Source organism: Seriola aureovittata, chromosome 3, assembly GCF_021018895.1.
Source record: "Seriola aureovittata isolate HTS-2021-v1 ecotype China chromosome 3, ASM2101889v1, whole genome shotgun sequence".
Classification (NCBI taxonomy): Eukaryota; Metazoa; Chordata; class Actinopteri; order Carangiformes; family Carangidae; genus Seriola; species Seriola aureovittata.
Genome location: NC_079366.1, coordinates 4,172,606 through 4,187,207, shown reverse-complemented (window position 1 = coordinate 4,187,207; position 14,602 = coordinate 4,172,606). Strand labels below are relative to the sequence as shown.

The following is a 14,602-nucleotide window of genomic DNA, read 5'->3' as shown; positions in this document are numbered from 1 at the left end:
AATGTAGAAAAACACTAATGAACAGTCTCTAAATCTCGTGACATTCTTCATATCAAGACACTGTGTCAAATTACTTGATATGTTTACATGTAATTAAATTATGCAACTACTACTTCTCTCACTCTGATGATGACAACAATTCAGCTAAGCTGCTTTACACGCCAATCCCTCGGTGCATCTCTAACTGCCTGGTCGACCATTTGGGAGCTGCGGATCTGGCAATCATCATCAAAGCCTCCCAGTTGCTCGGCTTATTTGTGTGACGAGCTTATCCTCAGATAAGGAAATCTGGCAAGAGTGAAATATTCTTATCCATAAAGCACATCAAACACCTTATCACTCACTCCCTGCACTTTAACCTTTTATGTGCGACTGTGCAGCACATCTGCCGGCTGCTTTAGTCACAAGGCAGAAGAAGAAATTGCCTCCACAGAGCGCATCCTATATAGTTTGTCTGTCACGCTATCAAACTATGAAATACAAATTTATGGTGCCCACTTTGGTGAACACTTTGATTTCACCTAATTTACATGTGGAGGGAAAGTTCTGAAGTCCAGCCTATAAATAAAAAGATGCAATGTAAATTTGCAAGAAATGCAAGTATATTGAATCATAATTTGAAAAAAAGGTAAATAGCAATAATGATGGAAAGGAAGCAGGTTGGAAAAAAAGTTAAAGGGTGTCCTGGTGGGTTTTTTCCCCATCTCTCTCTGCAAGTTCTCTGCTGTCTAATGAAAATATTAAATGTCTAATTGGTAACAACTACCAAACAGCATGTAAGGAGTTTTACAATGTACTCAGCGTGCGCTGCGTGGGACACTGTGTGTCCTCTCAAACTCTTGGGAAAGCGGCGATAGAGGAGGAGGATGCTCATGGCGCTCCGGAAACAGCCTCGACATTGCTCACAGTCACACCAGCAGGTCGAATCTTTATAAATGTGTCAAGCCACTTTTGCTGTTGGCAAACAACCCGACCTCTATAATTCAGCAGCAGCATTTCCTTTATATGTGGGGAACAGAACAGGGACGAAACATCGCAATCAGTGAGTAAGGAAAAAATGAAAGAAGACTGCAAATAAAAAACAATGTCAGATGAATGTTCTGTCTGCAGAAGGGTAAGAGAGAGTGAGTTCTCCCTCACCCTGACTTGCTGAGCTAATTGCCGTGATGGATTGGTCTTACTCCCCTGAGCACAGAGCTCCTGCTCCTGCAATAACACAACAAGATGACTTTGCCAATCTGCATGTTAGGCAGTTATGAAAGAACTGTAACTGCTAATACAGTTGTTGTTATTGTGCTGGGAACACAACAGCATCAGGCTACTCAAAGCTAATATTCAATCACTCAATCAATCAATCAAACTTTGTTTGTATAGCACTTTTCATACAGGTTAGTGGCAATAGTAATCATATTGCGTTTATTTTGACAGATATTGTGATTGTGAAGTGAGTCATGATTATAGTGGGAATGGTCTTTTTTTTTTTTTTTTTTTTTTTTTGCTGGGGTCTGCACCAAACAAGCTTGCTCCCTTAAATTTGATTTTAGGCCGAGGCATCTCTGTAGGACGACAACGCTTCATTTATGGTTTGTTGTCACACATTATCCGCAATTTGAATATCGCACTTGGCCAGATTGCATTTTCAATAATATTTGGATTAATTGTTCAGTCCTACAGGTAAATGCAGTTCAAACAAGAATGCTGACAATGACATACAGTCAAGTAGATTTAAAAAGCTATAATAACAATAATAATAATAAAATGAATGAATGGATGAATAATAGAATAGAATAACATTTACAACAAAATGGGTAAAATAAAGTATCTATAAACCATACTGAGGAGGCAGGTTATGTTCTTAAGTTGCTCTCAGGTCATCAGGCTGTAAAAGCTAAAAGCTGCCTGCTAAAATACTGTAATATGACAGAATGGATTTCTCAGAGGAAATCATTCTGAGCGCTCCCTGGGTCAATTCCACATTTGATTAGTGGAGGGCTATTATTGAGATATTAAAGGAGTGATCATTTTTTCTGATGTGATTAATCCATCAGCTGTGTTATGGCGATGCTCACTTACTTGCCTTGAGCATGTTGGGGAGGAGCCAGGAGGCTGCCCATGGCAAGTGAGGAAGGCATGAGCAAACACACCTACACACACACACACACACGGAACAAACCTGCATACACACTCCTACACACTGCAGAAGCCAGGGCTAGCACCCTCGCATTAATCAATACTATTCTTAACAAGGCTTCCCTTCTAATGGTTCAACTTGCAGCCACACGCATGCGTGCTCACACACCACATTTCTCACAGGGAAGCCCTGATTAAGTCATAGCAGCCTCCTTTCCTAAAATGGAGCGTTGCGTCGGAGCTGAGCCGAGCGGAGAGGAGAAGATCTTTAATAACGGAGGAGGACAGCCTCCGGGGAAAGACCCCTGGAGAGAGCAGTCACGTGTATGGAGTACCCAGACCACTGTCAAATCACACAGCCAATGCTACTGTACACAGAGCTGCTGGGGAGGGGGGGGGGGCGCCTGCATTAACCACCTGTGTTTGAGCGACTGAAAGGAAAAGAGGCATCGGTACTGTGGCGATGTGTGTTCTTGTACGACGGACAAGGAGGAAGCAAGAGTACGTGGGTGTACGTGGCTGTTTGTTAAAAAATACACTTCATCAGCTGCAGTATGACTAACCTCCCCATTGCTCACACATCTTCAGAAGTAATGGACTTTTATTATTTTCCACCGTAAGCTCCGGACATCAAAGCACGACATGGCCTTGCACGCTAGATTGGGACAGCAAAGTCATCAAAGTGAATACCTTTTGTTTTCCATGAAAAGCAGAACAGAGAGGGCTACACACACACTGACAAGGGAACATACACAAAAACAATACCCAAACATGCATACTGTACGTGAACTCACCACCTCTTTTAAGGTGAAAAAGCTCTCTTTGACATTTTCAGTCATTTGTAAACCTTGAGAGAGCAGAGACTGAGACAATAACAATGTTACTAAGACGTAACCACCCTCAACTATTACTACAAGCGTCTGTCGGTGCTTCACTTCTTATTTTCCTTGACTGGAAAATGCCAGTGGTGGAGAGAGGGTGCGGGACTAAATAAGTGTGTGAAATCAACAGAAGCAGCGGGGTCCTCACAATTAAAATCAGCGAGGGAGATGTAATGATGGTTGTTTCACGTCTAGCTTAGAAAATGACGGACTTTCTCTCTCCCTCTCCATCTTTCTGACTCTCTCTCTCTCTTTCCCTCGTCTTTCGAGTGCTTGATCAGCCATCCCCTAATTTCAGGCAATAATCAGTGACTGCATCCGCTGTGCTGCATCCTCCCAGAACACAGAGCTCATGTTGGGATACTTCCTTATCAGCCAGCCTTGTGCTCTACCCGCTACGGAAATATTCACACCCGGCTCTGTTGTGCACAAATACATGTTCAAGCGAATACATGATTGCATAACGAGTCCATCATTTGATTAACCAATTGATAGAAATTAATAAAACAATGTTATTAATCAAGCATAAACTTTAACACAACTTGGGTTTCATTTTTAGCCATGCTCGCATCATGGCTCTATGGATAGCACCTTGGTCCAGACTAAAATATCTCAACTACTTCTGGATGTATTGCCATGACAATTGGTGCAGACATGTGTGGTTCCCAGAGGTTGAATCCTACTGACTTTGATGAACTCCAGACTTTCCCTGACCTTTTTGGTTTTGGGTGAAATGTCTTGACAACTCCCGAACGGACTGCCATGAAATTCAGACATTCCTCCTGTCCTCGTCTTATTTAACATTTCATTTTGTGCCACCATCAGGTCAATATTTTAATTTGTCCAATGTTTGTTTTATGACCAAAATGAAAAACTGATGACATTCCCTTCAGGGTACTTTGCGTTTAGTGCTAATTAGCAAATGCCTGCACGCTAACACACTAGGCTAAGATACTGAACATGGTAAACACTATACCTGCCAAACATTGGCATGTAATCATTCTCACTTTGAGCAAGTTAGCATGCTGATGTTAGCATTTAGCTCAAAGCACCACTGTGCTATCGTACAGCTTCACAGAGCCGCTAACGTGGCTGTAGACTCTTAGCCTTGTAGTACTAACAACATTTGTGTTTACCATGTTAATTACTGAGATCTTGGAGTAGCATATGGCAGCAGCACTGAGAAGAAGCTAAACACAACTATAAACATGAGCAAATGAGATTCCCACTTACTTAACCCTGTTTTATTTTATCTTATTGAAATGATTTTGAACATTGATAGTGAATGATTCTCTAATGATTCTTCTCCTGGATTAATTTCAATGGCAAATGACAACAAATTCAGAATTTTTATCTGGGCACCGCAGTATGGTTGAAAGAGCACTGTTATTACTAATAGTACTATCAACATTGGACATTGTTAGACTCACAGATGGACAAGAGAACGATATAAATCCATGCAGCAGAACCACAGATATCACTTGAAGCTTACACTGCCTCAAGTTGCATCAACTTGAGGTTTGACATTTATCAGATGCATCGCTTCCTCTAGAGACACAAAAGGCTTTATAAAGCTTTTTCAAATATGCATTACAACTCCCTAAGACTTGTAGAACAGGTTTGATGAGTAACACCAGAGGAAAGATCATGGTTATAGTTAAAAAAAAATGTCCATATGAAAGTCAGGAACATTACACCTGTGCTCCCTTCGACATCCTTTCCTTCACACAAACACCACCTTCTTAAAAGACGCAGATTCTGTCCTTTTAAAAGTCAAATGAAGCATTCCAAACGAACTCCCGACAAGGGTTTATTTTATGAATTTCACAGGACGGGAGAAAACATCGCCAGAGTGGGCCAAGACTTTCAGAAAATCAAGGTTATTTAGCAAAAACCTTGCAGTCCTCCAGTGTGTGGTAGGGGCTGAAGCCACCAGGGTACGTGCTTTAAATTTAGCACAAGAGGAGGAAAGAGCAGCTACTGTATAATAAGCCGGAGGAGAGAATAAGTTGAACTTTGACCTCGGCTCCCTTTATAGATGACAGGAGCGACCTTGAGAGGGTGAGAGAGGAGATTGATGACGGGTGTTTTGCTTAATGAGCTCACGAGAGAACAATCCCTCCCTCTGAGAGGAGGCCAGTCGTTTTCCACTCAAGGTAAAAAAAAAAACAAATATCAATGTGATCTGCATGAGTTACATCCCTCCATCCTACCTTGTACACATCAGTTATAACAGGGCTGAACATTATATTTCCTTCCATCTCTGTCTAAAAATAGCAACAGAGCATGGGTGATGGTAGGAATCCATGCATGTGTAAGGCCTGGTCCAATGAGAAATAGGCTGCATTACACCACAAATCATGTCTTTACATCACATGAAAGCATTTTTTGAAAGTCGCCTCTACGTGGTTGATTTAAATCCTTTCAACAGGACAGTGATTTTAAACTTTACAAACGAATCATCCTCACACTCTATCCTCCACTGGCCTCAAACAGTAGTCACTGGTTGATGATAAGACAAAAAAGTCGCCATGGAAACAGGGATTTTTTTTTTTTTTCTGAGATGTGGCCACCATGGGGAAAAAACGTGAGGTAAACGCAGAGAAAAAGGGAACGGGAGAGCTGAAGAGAGAGTTGGTGTGAGACAGAGAGGAAGTGAGAATGAAACCTGCAGGATCCTAAAAAAAATGTGACAGAGACCAAGTGTGAAAACCGCTGAAGCAGGCAGAATGTCACCGCCTGCTGTAGCCTGCGCTCATGGGAAATCATCTGACCTCACAATCTGGGTTACCCCATATTAAGCAAGAGAAAAACGGGGGGACCAGAAAGGTTAGAAAGACAGAACATGTGGGGTGCTCATTTGTTTCCCACTTTTGCTCCTTTTTATTTTTTTAACCTATATCCCTCTCTTTTCTGGGGGGGGGGGGGGGGGGGGGGAAGAACACTTGTGTGTCCTCTTTCTTTCATCCTGTCTCCGTCTTACCTGGAGCAGTGCAGTTCTTAGATCCTTCACTCTCCATTTCCTCCAGGCTGCTGTTGTCCATTTCCTGCAGTAGCCTCCTTCCTCCCCATCTCTCCTGGTCCTCACTGCTCTGGCTGGAGATGTCAAAACCTAGTTTGTCACAGAAAAAGAAGTTTACTCTCAAAATAAATTCAAAGGATGTTTCAGCGCAGCCACAACATCAAGATGGGGGGATTTTAATACACAAAATCTCGACTCTAAAACTGTGATATGATGCTTCATTTCATTCGTTTCATTACTGATGCCAAAACTTTCTCTTTAAATTACATAGAGAGATATGTGCATGACTAAATAATGTAGTCTAAAATTGAAAAAGAAAAAACATGATTCATTTCAGAAAATGTCTGATCACAGAATAAATAAGACAAGTTCATTGCCTGTCCAGTTGGTGCCGGATGCAAAACAATAAACCAGGTTTGACCATGCGCTGGTTCTTCTTTGAATAAAAAAAAAAACTTAAAAAAAAAGAGGAGGAAATTGTCTAGCTGTTCACTTGCAGGAAAAAGAGGTCAACATATTGAGTCAAAGTCAAAGTGAGTCAGAGGTAACGTTTGCAAATGCGGGTTGTAGCAACAGTAACATTGTGGGTTGTTGGTCCTACACTGAAAGATACCCTGTCCAGTTTTTGATCCCTGGTAGCATTATGGAGCAGTGCTTTTATCAGTGGGTCCTCATTTTGGTTTGTTTTGTGCATGCTGACAAGGACTCACATGCAAGTGATCTTGAACTGATCTGCTGTTAATGAGTCAAGAAACACAGCAATGTGCAAGAAAAGGCAGCGAAGTAGAAGAGAGCTAGCAGGTAAACACTGATGTATGTATGAGTAAGGAAACGCATTCAACATATTTGTTACATTTTGGTGAGTAACTCTGAATGTAAACATCATTGTTGCCAGCTTGCCACCTTTTCCTGCCAACTTGTTTTTTTTTCAATTATACAATTATACAACCCTTTAAGCCTTAATAAAATGAAAACAGGTAAGTGATATAATTAAGTATAGTTACATGGGAGTCTATGGACCCAGTCTCAAATGGCCGTTCAGGAAGCTGCAGTTTTTGGCACTTCTTGTATGGCTTCATCTTTCAGCCCCATAGGTTGCCGCTGGTTTTGTTCTGTTTGGCAGGTGCTTGGATTTTGGGAGACACTGCATTTTGCGCTAAGGTGGGTTGAATCATTTGATCTCTTTTTGGCAGGTTGTCAAGATCCACAGAGGTGCAGTGCTCATGCTTTCATACCACTTCCTCTTTGGGTTGTGTCAAGCTTTTTTTTTCCCTTTTCTTTTCTTTCCGGTGGCGCTGTGGTGACGCGGTCAGTGTCAACGTCTGTGTGAATTTGTGGGGTTGCTGTTTGCAGGTCACCTTTCAAACCTGCTGGTTTACAGTGCATAAAAACCCGCTGCAAGCTGCACGAAGACTAGGGGGGAGTTGTTAGTTAGAGTTGGTTCGGCAGTTAGTGGGAAAATGAGGTTAGTTTTGCATCGTGTGTGTTTGGGGTGGTTAACACTGCATTATGTTGGGTCCATTGTTTGCCTCCTTTTGTATGCGCCTGTGCAGTTAATGCTGTTCTCTCCTCAGCTCCTTTGTGTAACCCAGTTGTTGTTATGGCCTCAATCTTCGGTTTTGTTGATGCTCCCTCACGGGGATTGTTAGATAAATGCACCAAAGAGCAACTGTTCAAAATAAGTGAACATTATTGGATAGATGTTCGTGTCCGCAGCTGTGAGGCTGACATTATGGCTGTTTTGGCACCGGGTTTGGTGATCAAAGAGGTTTTGATTGAGGAGCCGAGCTCAGGTTTGGGTCCAGTTGGGACCCCTGGGGCGACTGCTGGACTGACTTGAGACCAAGCAGATTGCTTTGGAAACGTTGAGACAAGAACAGGAAACTGATATTGATGCTATGGAAACCGATTCACCAGTGTTTTTACAAGGTGTCATCTGAAAAACTGTAAGACATTTTACGCTTGAGAAGAATATATGCTGAAAAATAACATTGCTCCTGTTCTGGCTGCACCACATCTGGATGATCCGTTCAACCTCCAGGCGGAGGACAGTAACGTGGGAGCTGGCGCAGTTTTCTTGCAGGAAGGTGAGGATGGAAGGTGGTGAGGATCTGTTTTCCTATCAGCTGAATTATTCAGTTATTGAGGAGTTGGTTGGCGTTCGGTTCTGATTTGGTCCTGCAGTTGTTGAGGTTTACATTGGCACAGGGGGTAGACAAGTGGTGGTCCATACAGACCTTAACCCCTTTTCTTGAACTTGTTACGCTATGCCAACCACAGGCTGATGCCCTGGTCTTTGTTGTTCCAAGGCCTTTAGACATTAGGTTAGTGTCAGACGCTTTTTCCCATGCATCAGTGGGGAGGGAAGTTGCTATGTTAAATCATGGTTCCCACTGGTATCAGTTTGTTTTGCTCTGTCTCTCGCTCTCTTAATTTGCTTCCAGGATCCAGTTGCTGAGGTGTGAACTGTTTTTAATTGTGTTGTACAGATGTTGTGAATTGTGGTACTGTGGGGATCCCTCTGGGACCTTTTTCTATGGATGGGGGTGTGTAAGGCGTGTGTGTGTGTGTGTGTGTGTGGGGGGGGGGGGGGGGGGGGGGGGGCTTAAGGGAAGTGAGGACCCCTGCCCTTTTCTGTCAACCTGGTTTTGTCTGCCTGTATTTCAGGTGGGGCAGGGACTGACTGGTATCACCTGGACCTAGTTATGTTGTTTTAGCCCCTCATTAGTTCCTTTGTTTCATCTTGTTTTCATGCAGTTACAACACTTGGTCCACTCTCATGCAAATCCTCACTACTGATTCTACTGCCCTTCGGATTATTATGCTTTTGTTATGTGTTTAAGTATTGTATGTTTGTTCATTTTAACGCAGGCTGTCAAAGCTCTATATTGACCACTGGCAAAAGTACAAACCAAGACCACCATTATTCATTTACTATCAAGGATTTCATCACATGTCTCACACATCGGTCAACTTTCACCTTTGACAGCCTAAACTTGCTAATTAGAGGATGAATCTCAGCAAGCACGCAATGACAACTTTTGATGCTTAACAATAATAGGACATATTTTAGTCAATATCAAACAAGTACTAAGCAAGGATATTCAATACCAAGTCCTTATGCAGAAGACCTCTTCGGTGCAACAGTAAAGCTGGGCCTTTTTAGTTTCTATGTATAAGTTACAAGTTTGTGTCTTTCAAATGCTGCAGGTAGCAAAGTGCATGTCAAGCAATTTGTTTTATTTTTAATGACCAGGATTGTGCTCTCTGTCACATTAAAGTTTGATTCTTTATGTAATGGTAGGGTAGTGAACAGCTGGAGGAGTGCACCACAGATGTGTCAGTTTGGTAACTCCCCCCCCCCCCCAATTCATACATTGAAGGGGAATTTCATGATTTTCCAAAACAAAATCCTCTTGGGGGGGTACAGCAACAGTGCAGCACTCAACGTGAGGCTCCCACTGTGGCTACATCTGCACATTCTTCAAGACAGCAGCAACACCAATGAATTCATTTCATACTTCAGAGAGCTCAGCAGGAGCACTCTGCCCTTTCCACCCTGCCAACTACAAGTCTGGCCTAAGAGAGGGATTCAAATAGAATTAAAAAGCCCAGTTATTCAATAGCCCTCAGGGCATGGCTGAACTTTTCACCTGGCCTCACCTTCATTACACCACACACAGCAGCTACACCAGCAGCGAGGTATGCGTGCCGGCGCTGTACCTTCTATGTTCTCGCTATCTTGTACACAGAGAGGAGAAGACGAGTTTGGGAATGATTAATGTGCCACGGTGAGGAGGTGTTGAGTGCTCCGCTTCCAGCTCCACAACACCAAGCTCAATTTAGCAGAACTTCATTAAGCGCATCATAAATAATCAACTCTAATTGATACTGCGGCAAGCTGACAAAGAGTTAACAAGAACACAATGGGGACAAGGGAAATGCATTAAATGTCCCAGTGTCATTTCTCGTCCGCCTCTAATTTTGAACACATGCGGAGAGCAGCACTGTTGCATTTCCATGCAACCAGGAAAGGAAGCGGGGAGGAAAGGGGGGGGGGGGAATGAGTCGCACTGATGATGCACAAATCATGAGTGTATGAATATTCATGCAGGCCTTCTGTCCATGGGAAGTGATAAATACCTCTCACTTTAGCTGATGCTGACTCAGTAATCAAGTGGAGTGTTGGGGGCACAGTCAATGAGAGGTACAAAGAGAACAAGAGGAACACGCAGACATCAAGTCAAGTGGTGCATATGTTTGCTGTTAGGAAGTATGCACTTATTTATTATCAGGGTCTCATTAGCATTTTGATGCTTCGGCAGTCATTTAACATGCATGTCAGCACGGCTGTGGAGTGAAGTCAGAGAGAGGGAGAGGAACACTGCGTAACCATTTGCAGTAACTTGGGAGAGGTGTAGGCCTATACCCTGGGACTCATTGCCCTGATTTCACCGCTCTGCAGCTAAAACACCTGAACATGCAAGAGCCTCTGCATCCCCCAGCCCAGAATACTTCCCCATAGTTAAAGCTCAGATGAATTCCCATTATAACCTACTGTGTACCTATGTACCTGTATGACTGCAGTGGCGCCTTGGCATTTGCCCCAATTTTTTGTCATGTCAAGTTGAGGCAAAAGCGAACTCTAAAAGGACACCAGTCTCTTTAAGTATTTGGTTCATGCCCCTTTTAACAGAATAGCAAAATGCAAAGGTTTCAGTCTTATTCCAGCAAATGGTATGAGACACACACTTTTCTGGGTTATTCTTATGTATGGGAAGATGAGCTCAGAAAAACTGTCGAGTTCAGTTAGAACATAAACGCAGCAGAGCAAAACTTTTCCTATAAGAACAGGCAAAGACACCATGTCACATTTTACAACCATGCAGATCAATTAGAAACTGAGTAAGTGATGCACACTATATGTCCAGGTAGGAATATTAAGAGTAGCATTAAGTACAAGTGATAACAGGGAGATGCTGTTTGTCACAATGCAGCTGTCTGCACTAATTTACATTACAGTTGTATATTTGTGACCGAGAAGGAACAAAATCATATCAATTAACTGTGAAGAAATGTTAGTGGCAGAGGAACAGTAGTGAAACAGGCTAACTGCTGGGGAATGCAGCTCTGCTTCACCGGCATCCCAGCGCTCCTTGCGGGAGCTGAAAAAGCGGATAAATCCTCACCTGAATTTTCCGCTAAGTAGGAAAGCCCCTTCACGACCAGCAGCAAGCCGCCAAACAAGCATATCTGGATTAAAACCAACTCCTTTCGCCTTTTCCGCCTCGCTTTGACCTTTTTCTGGTTCGGCATCACTTGCGTCGGCCGATTCCGGAGTCGGATACCCGGCAGAGACATCCCCTCTACCGCTGCCACATCCATGCTGATCCCCGAAGAGGAGGAAAAAAAAGCGATCAACCTCCTTTCCAGGGAACTGACTTATCTCCCGGGAACGGATGAAAAAGTACAGGGGAGGGGTTTCAAGGGAGCAGGGGGGAATGATTAAAGAAAAAAAAAAGTTGGAAATTGGTGCTGCTGGGATGCTGTGAAGGCTGTTTGGCAAACACTGCGCGCGTCAGGCTGAGCTGGGGTTGTCTTCTTGTGTCATGGTGAAATGTGGTTTTGGAAGTAGTACGGCAGAGGACGGATGCGTCCGTCTGCTGAGTGTTGAGGCAGCGAGACACAGAGAGAGAGAGAGAGAGAGAAAGGGGGTGGGGGGTGGGTGGGTGCGTGCGTGGGCGCGCGCGCGCACACACACAAACACACATACACACAAAATGACAAAGTGAAACCCAGGTCAAAAATTTGTATAATTTCATTGGAAAAATAAGTTTCTTATATGCGTGATCAATATTTGTACGAGGAAATTTTCACCCATATGACATTTAATCTATTATGTACTTTCGTTTTGTTTTTTTATTCATTATTCTTAAGATTGACAGTCATTAAAGCTGCATCACCTGATTTTCATCTGGAAACAAGGTGGATGAGAGCCAAAACCAAAACAATTCAGTTGCTGCCCTAAAACCAGAACAATGAGCTGAAAGAAGCTAAAATGCTCTCTAGGCCTGAGGGGGGCTGCAGAGTGAGGTGAGGTGAGCAACACCTTTCACTTAAATTTACAAGAAAAATGATTAGTGCATCTTTAATATGTGGTATTTTCTAATTATATTTAAGGAGTCAATTTGCTGGGCATTAAATCAAAAAAGTACACATGTAAAAGTACATACAGTGTATTTGAAAATAGAGCAGTGAAAGTCCAGTGGTTATAATAGTTGCTGAATGTAAAACACATAGACTGGTTCCATTATGAGGATTTGTGCCACAGAACGTAGGAAAGCTTTGTGTAAGGCCCTTATAAACACATGTCCACCTCTGAGAAACTGTGCCTTCCCTGGATCAAATTATTTTTATTAAATGTGAAGGTTTTCAGAAAACAGTGTTAGAATACTCTAAGAACAGGTATGTGCACTTTTGTTTTAGTTGGAAATTTACTAATAGTAAAATAACGCACTTTAGTCAGACAGGTAAGTACACACCTTATACCCAAAACGCATGAAAAATAATTGCAATAGAATAAGCACAAAAATACTTAATTCTCCTTTTTTGACTTGGGAACAGACATTCATTGATACATCTGGTCTGTTTTGATCAGGCTCTTAAACTATATTTTGATAATACCACTTATTTGACGTAAAAGCTGAATAAAATAAAGTGTGTTGGAATCAAATTGTAAGTAAAGGGGAAATGAAAATTGGAAGCTGTTTGTGGGGATGTGCTTTGCACTGCCCTCTTCTGGGAGTTTCTTTTAGTGATAACACACCAGCTTGCACTTGAAGGAAAATTGTGCCACTCAAAAATAATATCACATTTTGTTTGTTAAGCTGCATTGGTTTTCTAATAACCTTAGTCATGCTTTGGATTAATACCACTCTCCCAATCATACATAGACAAACCCTGTGGACAGCAGCCAAACACAGCAGTGATGTCTCCCAGGCGAAGTACTACTTCTACAAATAATAACAGTAATAATATTATCACTCTAAATATGTCAATTATCCCACCCAAAAGTGGATCCCCTTCCCTCTGAACATGGTTAAAGACATCACATTATTTTGGTCTAAACTAAGGTTTAGAACAATGACTGCAGTAAATCATCCACCAGGGCCGGGAAACATTACATTTACTGTAGTATGTTCTTTGATTACACAACAGCAGTCATATGGATTGATTTCACTTGTACCTGTTAAAATGTGTCGTCTACTCACTCAGTGCATGTGTGTGTTCAGAAAACAGAGAACCACCACAGATTCCTGTGTGTGTGTGTGTGTGTGTGTGTGTGTGTGTGTGTGTGTGTCTGCCATTCCTGAAGTTTTGTACACAACGATTTCAGTGAAACAAAACTTTAGGATAATGGGAAATACTTTATCTTGGCCAAGTGGGTTTCTTGATTGTTGGGCCTGAGGTTTCATATAAATAGCACTGGAAACTTTCCAGCAAGAATGGAAAAAGTGGTCAGGGCTCTAGGCAACTGGTTTCATTGTGCCTTTTTAACCCTTTGGAGTATGGGACTAAGGCAGATCAAACAGAAGACAAGGAATGCGGGGAATGGAAACAAGAGATGTGGCAGACAGCTGCCCATCACATTTTTGAAGAAAAATAATCCAACTTTATGTGTCCAAATAAAACTTTTTCCAAATCAAATGAGCACAACACTTAATTTTTTTTAGCTTCACATATAGAAAGCAAACTCCAGCAGCAATCCACACATGACCATGGGGGCCTTAAAGCTGCCATGAAACCTGGCCTGTCTAACTTGCAAAGCAAGCTCGGACTGGGCATGAAGTTACTAAACAAGATGAATTTCCAACCTCTCAGAGGCACACAAAAGAAAAAAAAAACCTGAGGGGAAGGAGGGAAGAGGAAGGAGGAGGGGGGCAACAAATTAAATCCAGTTAAATTGTTTTTCCATAGCCAGTGGGCTTGGCAAAGGACTCTCACACACACACAAGATGTAAGATAAGTTGTAGAGAAGACAACCAGAAACAGTATGGCTTCAGATGTAAGAGAATTCCTGGAATTTAACCCACTTTCCCATGTCCGACTGACACCGCGCCCACTCCTGCTGCCCTGCCCTGCAGCTCAGGGTATCCACACAAAAACACACAAACAGCCATGTTTGCTTTGAAACACACAGATGCTTCCATAGACAGACAAACCTTCAACATCTGCCCCACTCAACACTCCCCGTTCTCACCCCTTTACAGCTTTGATCAATTGCAGTCCTCTCAGATGTTTGGTACAATACATCAATAATCCAGGGCCCCACAGACTCCTTCCTCCTCTCACTGTAAAACCTGTCCAGTATTGGGATCACAATGCAGTCATTGCAGAGGAGAGCTGCAACTCTAGCCCAATTTTGAAGCGCTACTAAGGCAGGCTAGCTAGCTAGCAGACGTATCTGGGTCACATCTTCCCTCTCCAAGAGCTCCCCAGTCCGGGCTACAGCAGCTCCTCTGCCTTTCATGCTGCTCTCCACCACAACATGGAGAAACCTCGCCTCAGC

The 14,602-nt window shown here is 42.7% G+C and overlaps 1 protein-coding gene across 1 annotated transcript in view; it reads right to left on the bottom strand.

The window, feature by feature from the left end:
* LOC130166934 (sodium/potassium/calcium exchanger 3-like) overlaps positions 1–11,708 on the bottom strand; it is a 55,740-nt gene extending 44,032 nt beyond the window's left edge. Inside the window, exons 1-2 of the mRNA XM_056372790.1 lie at positions 11,223–11,708; positions 5,995–6,123 (exon numbers count right to left, since the gene is read on the bottom strand). Coding sequence (XP_056228765.1) covers positions 5,995–6,123; positions 11,223–11,418 — 325 coding nt within the window. The 5' untranslated portion in view covers positions 11,419–11,708. The remainder of the gene's footprint in view (positions 1–5,994; positions 6,124–11,222) is intronic.
* Between the last annotated feature and the right edge of the window lie 2,894 nt (positions 11,709–14,602).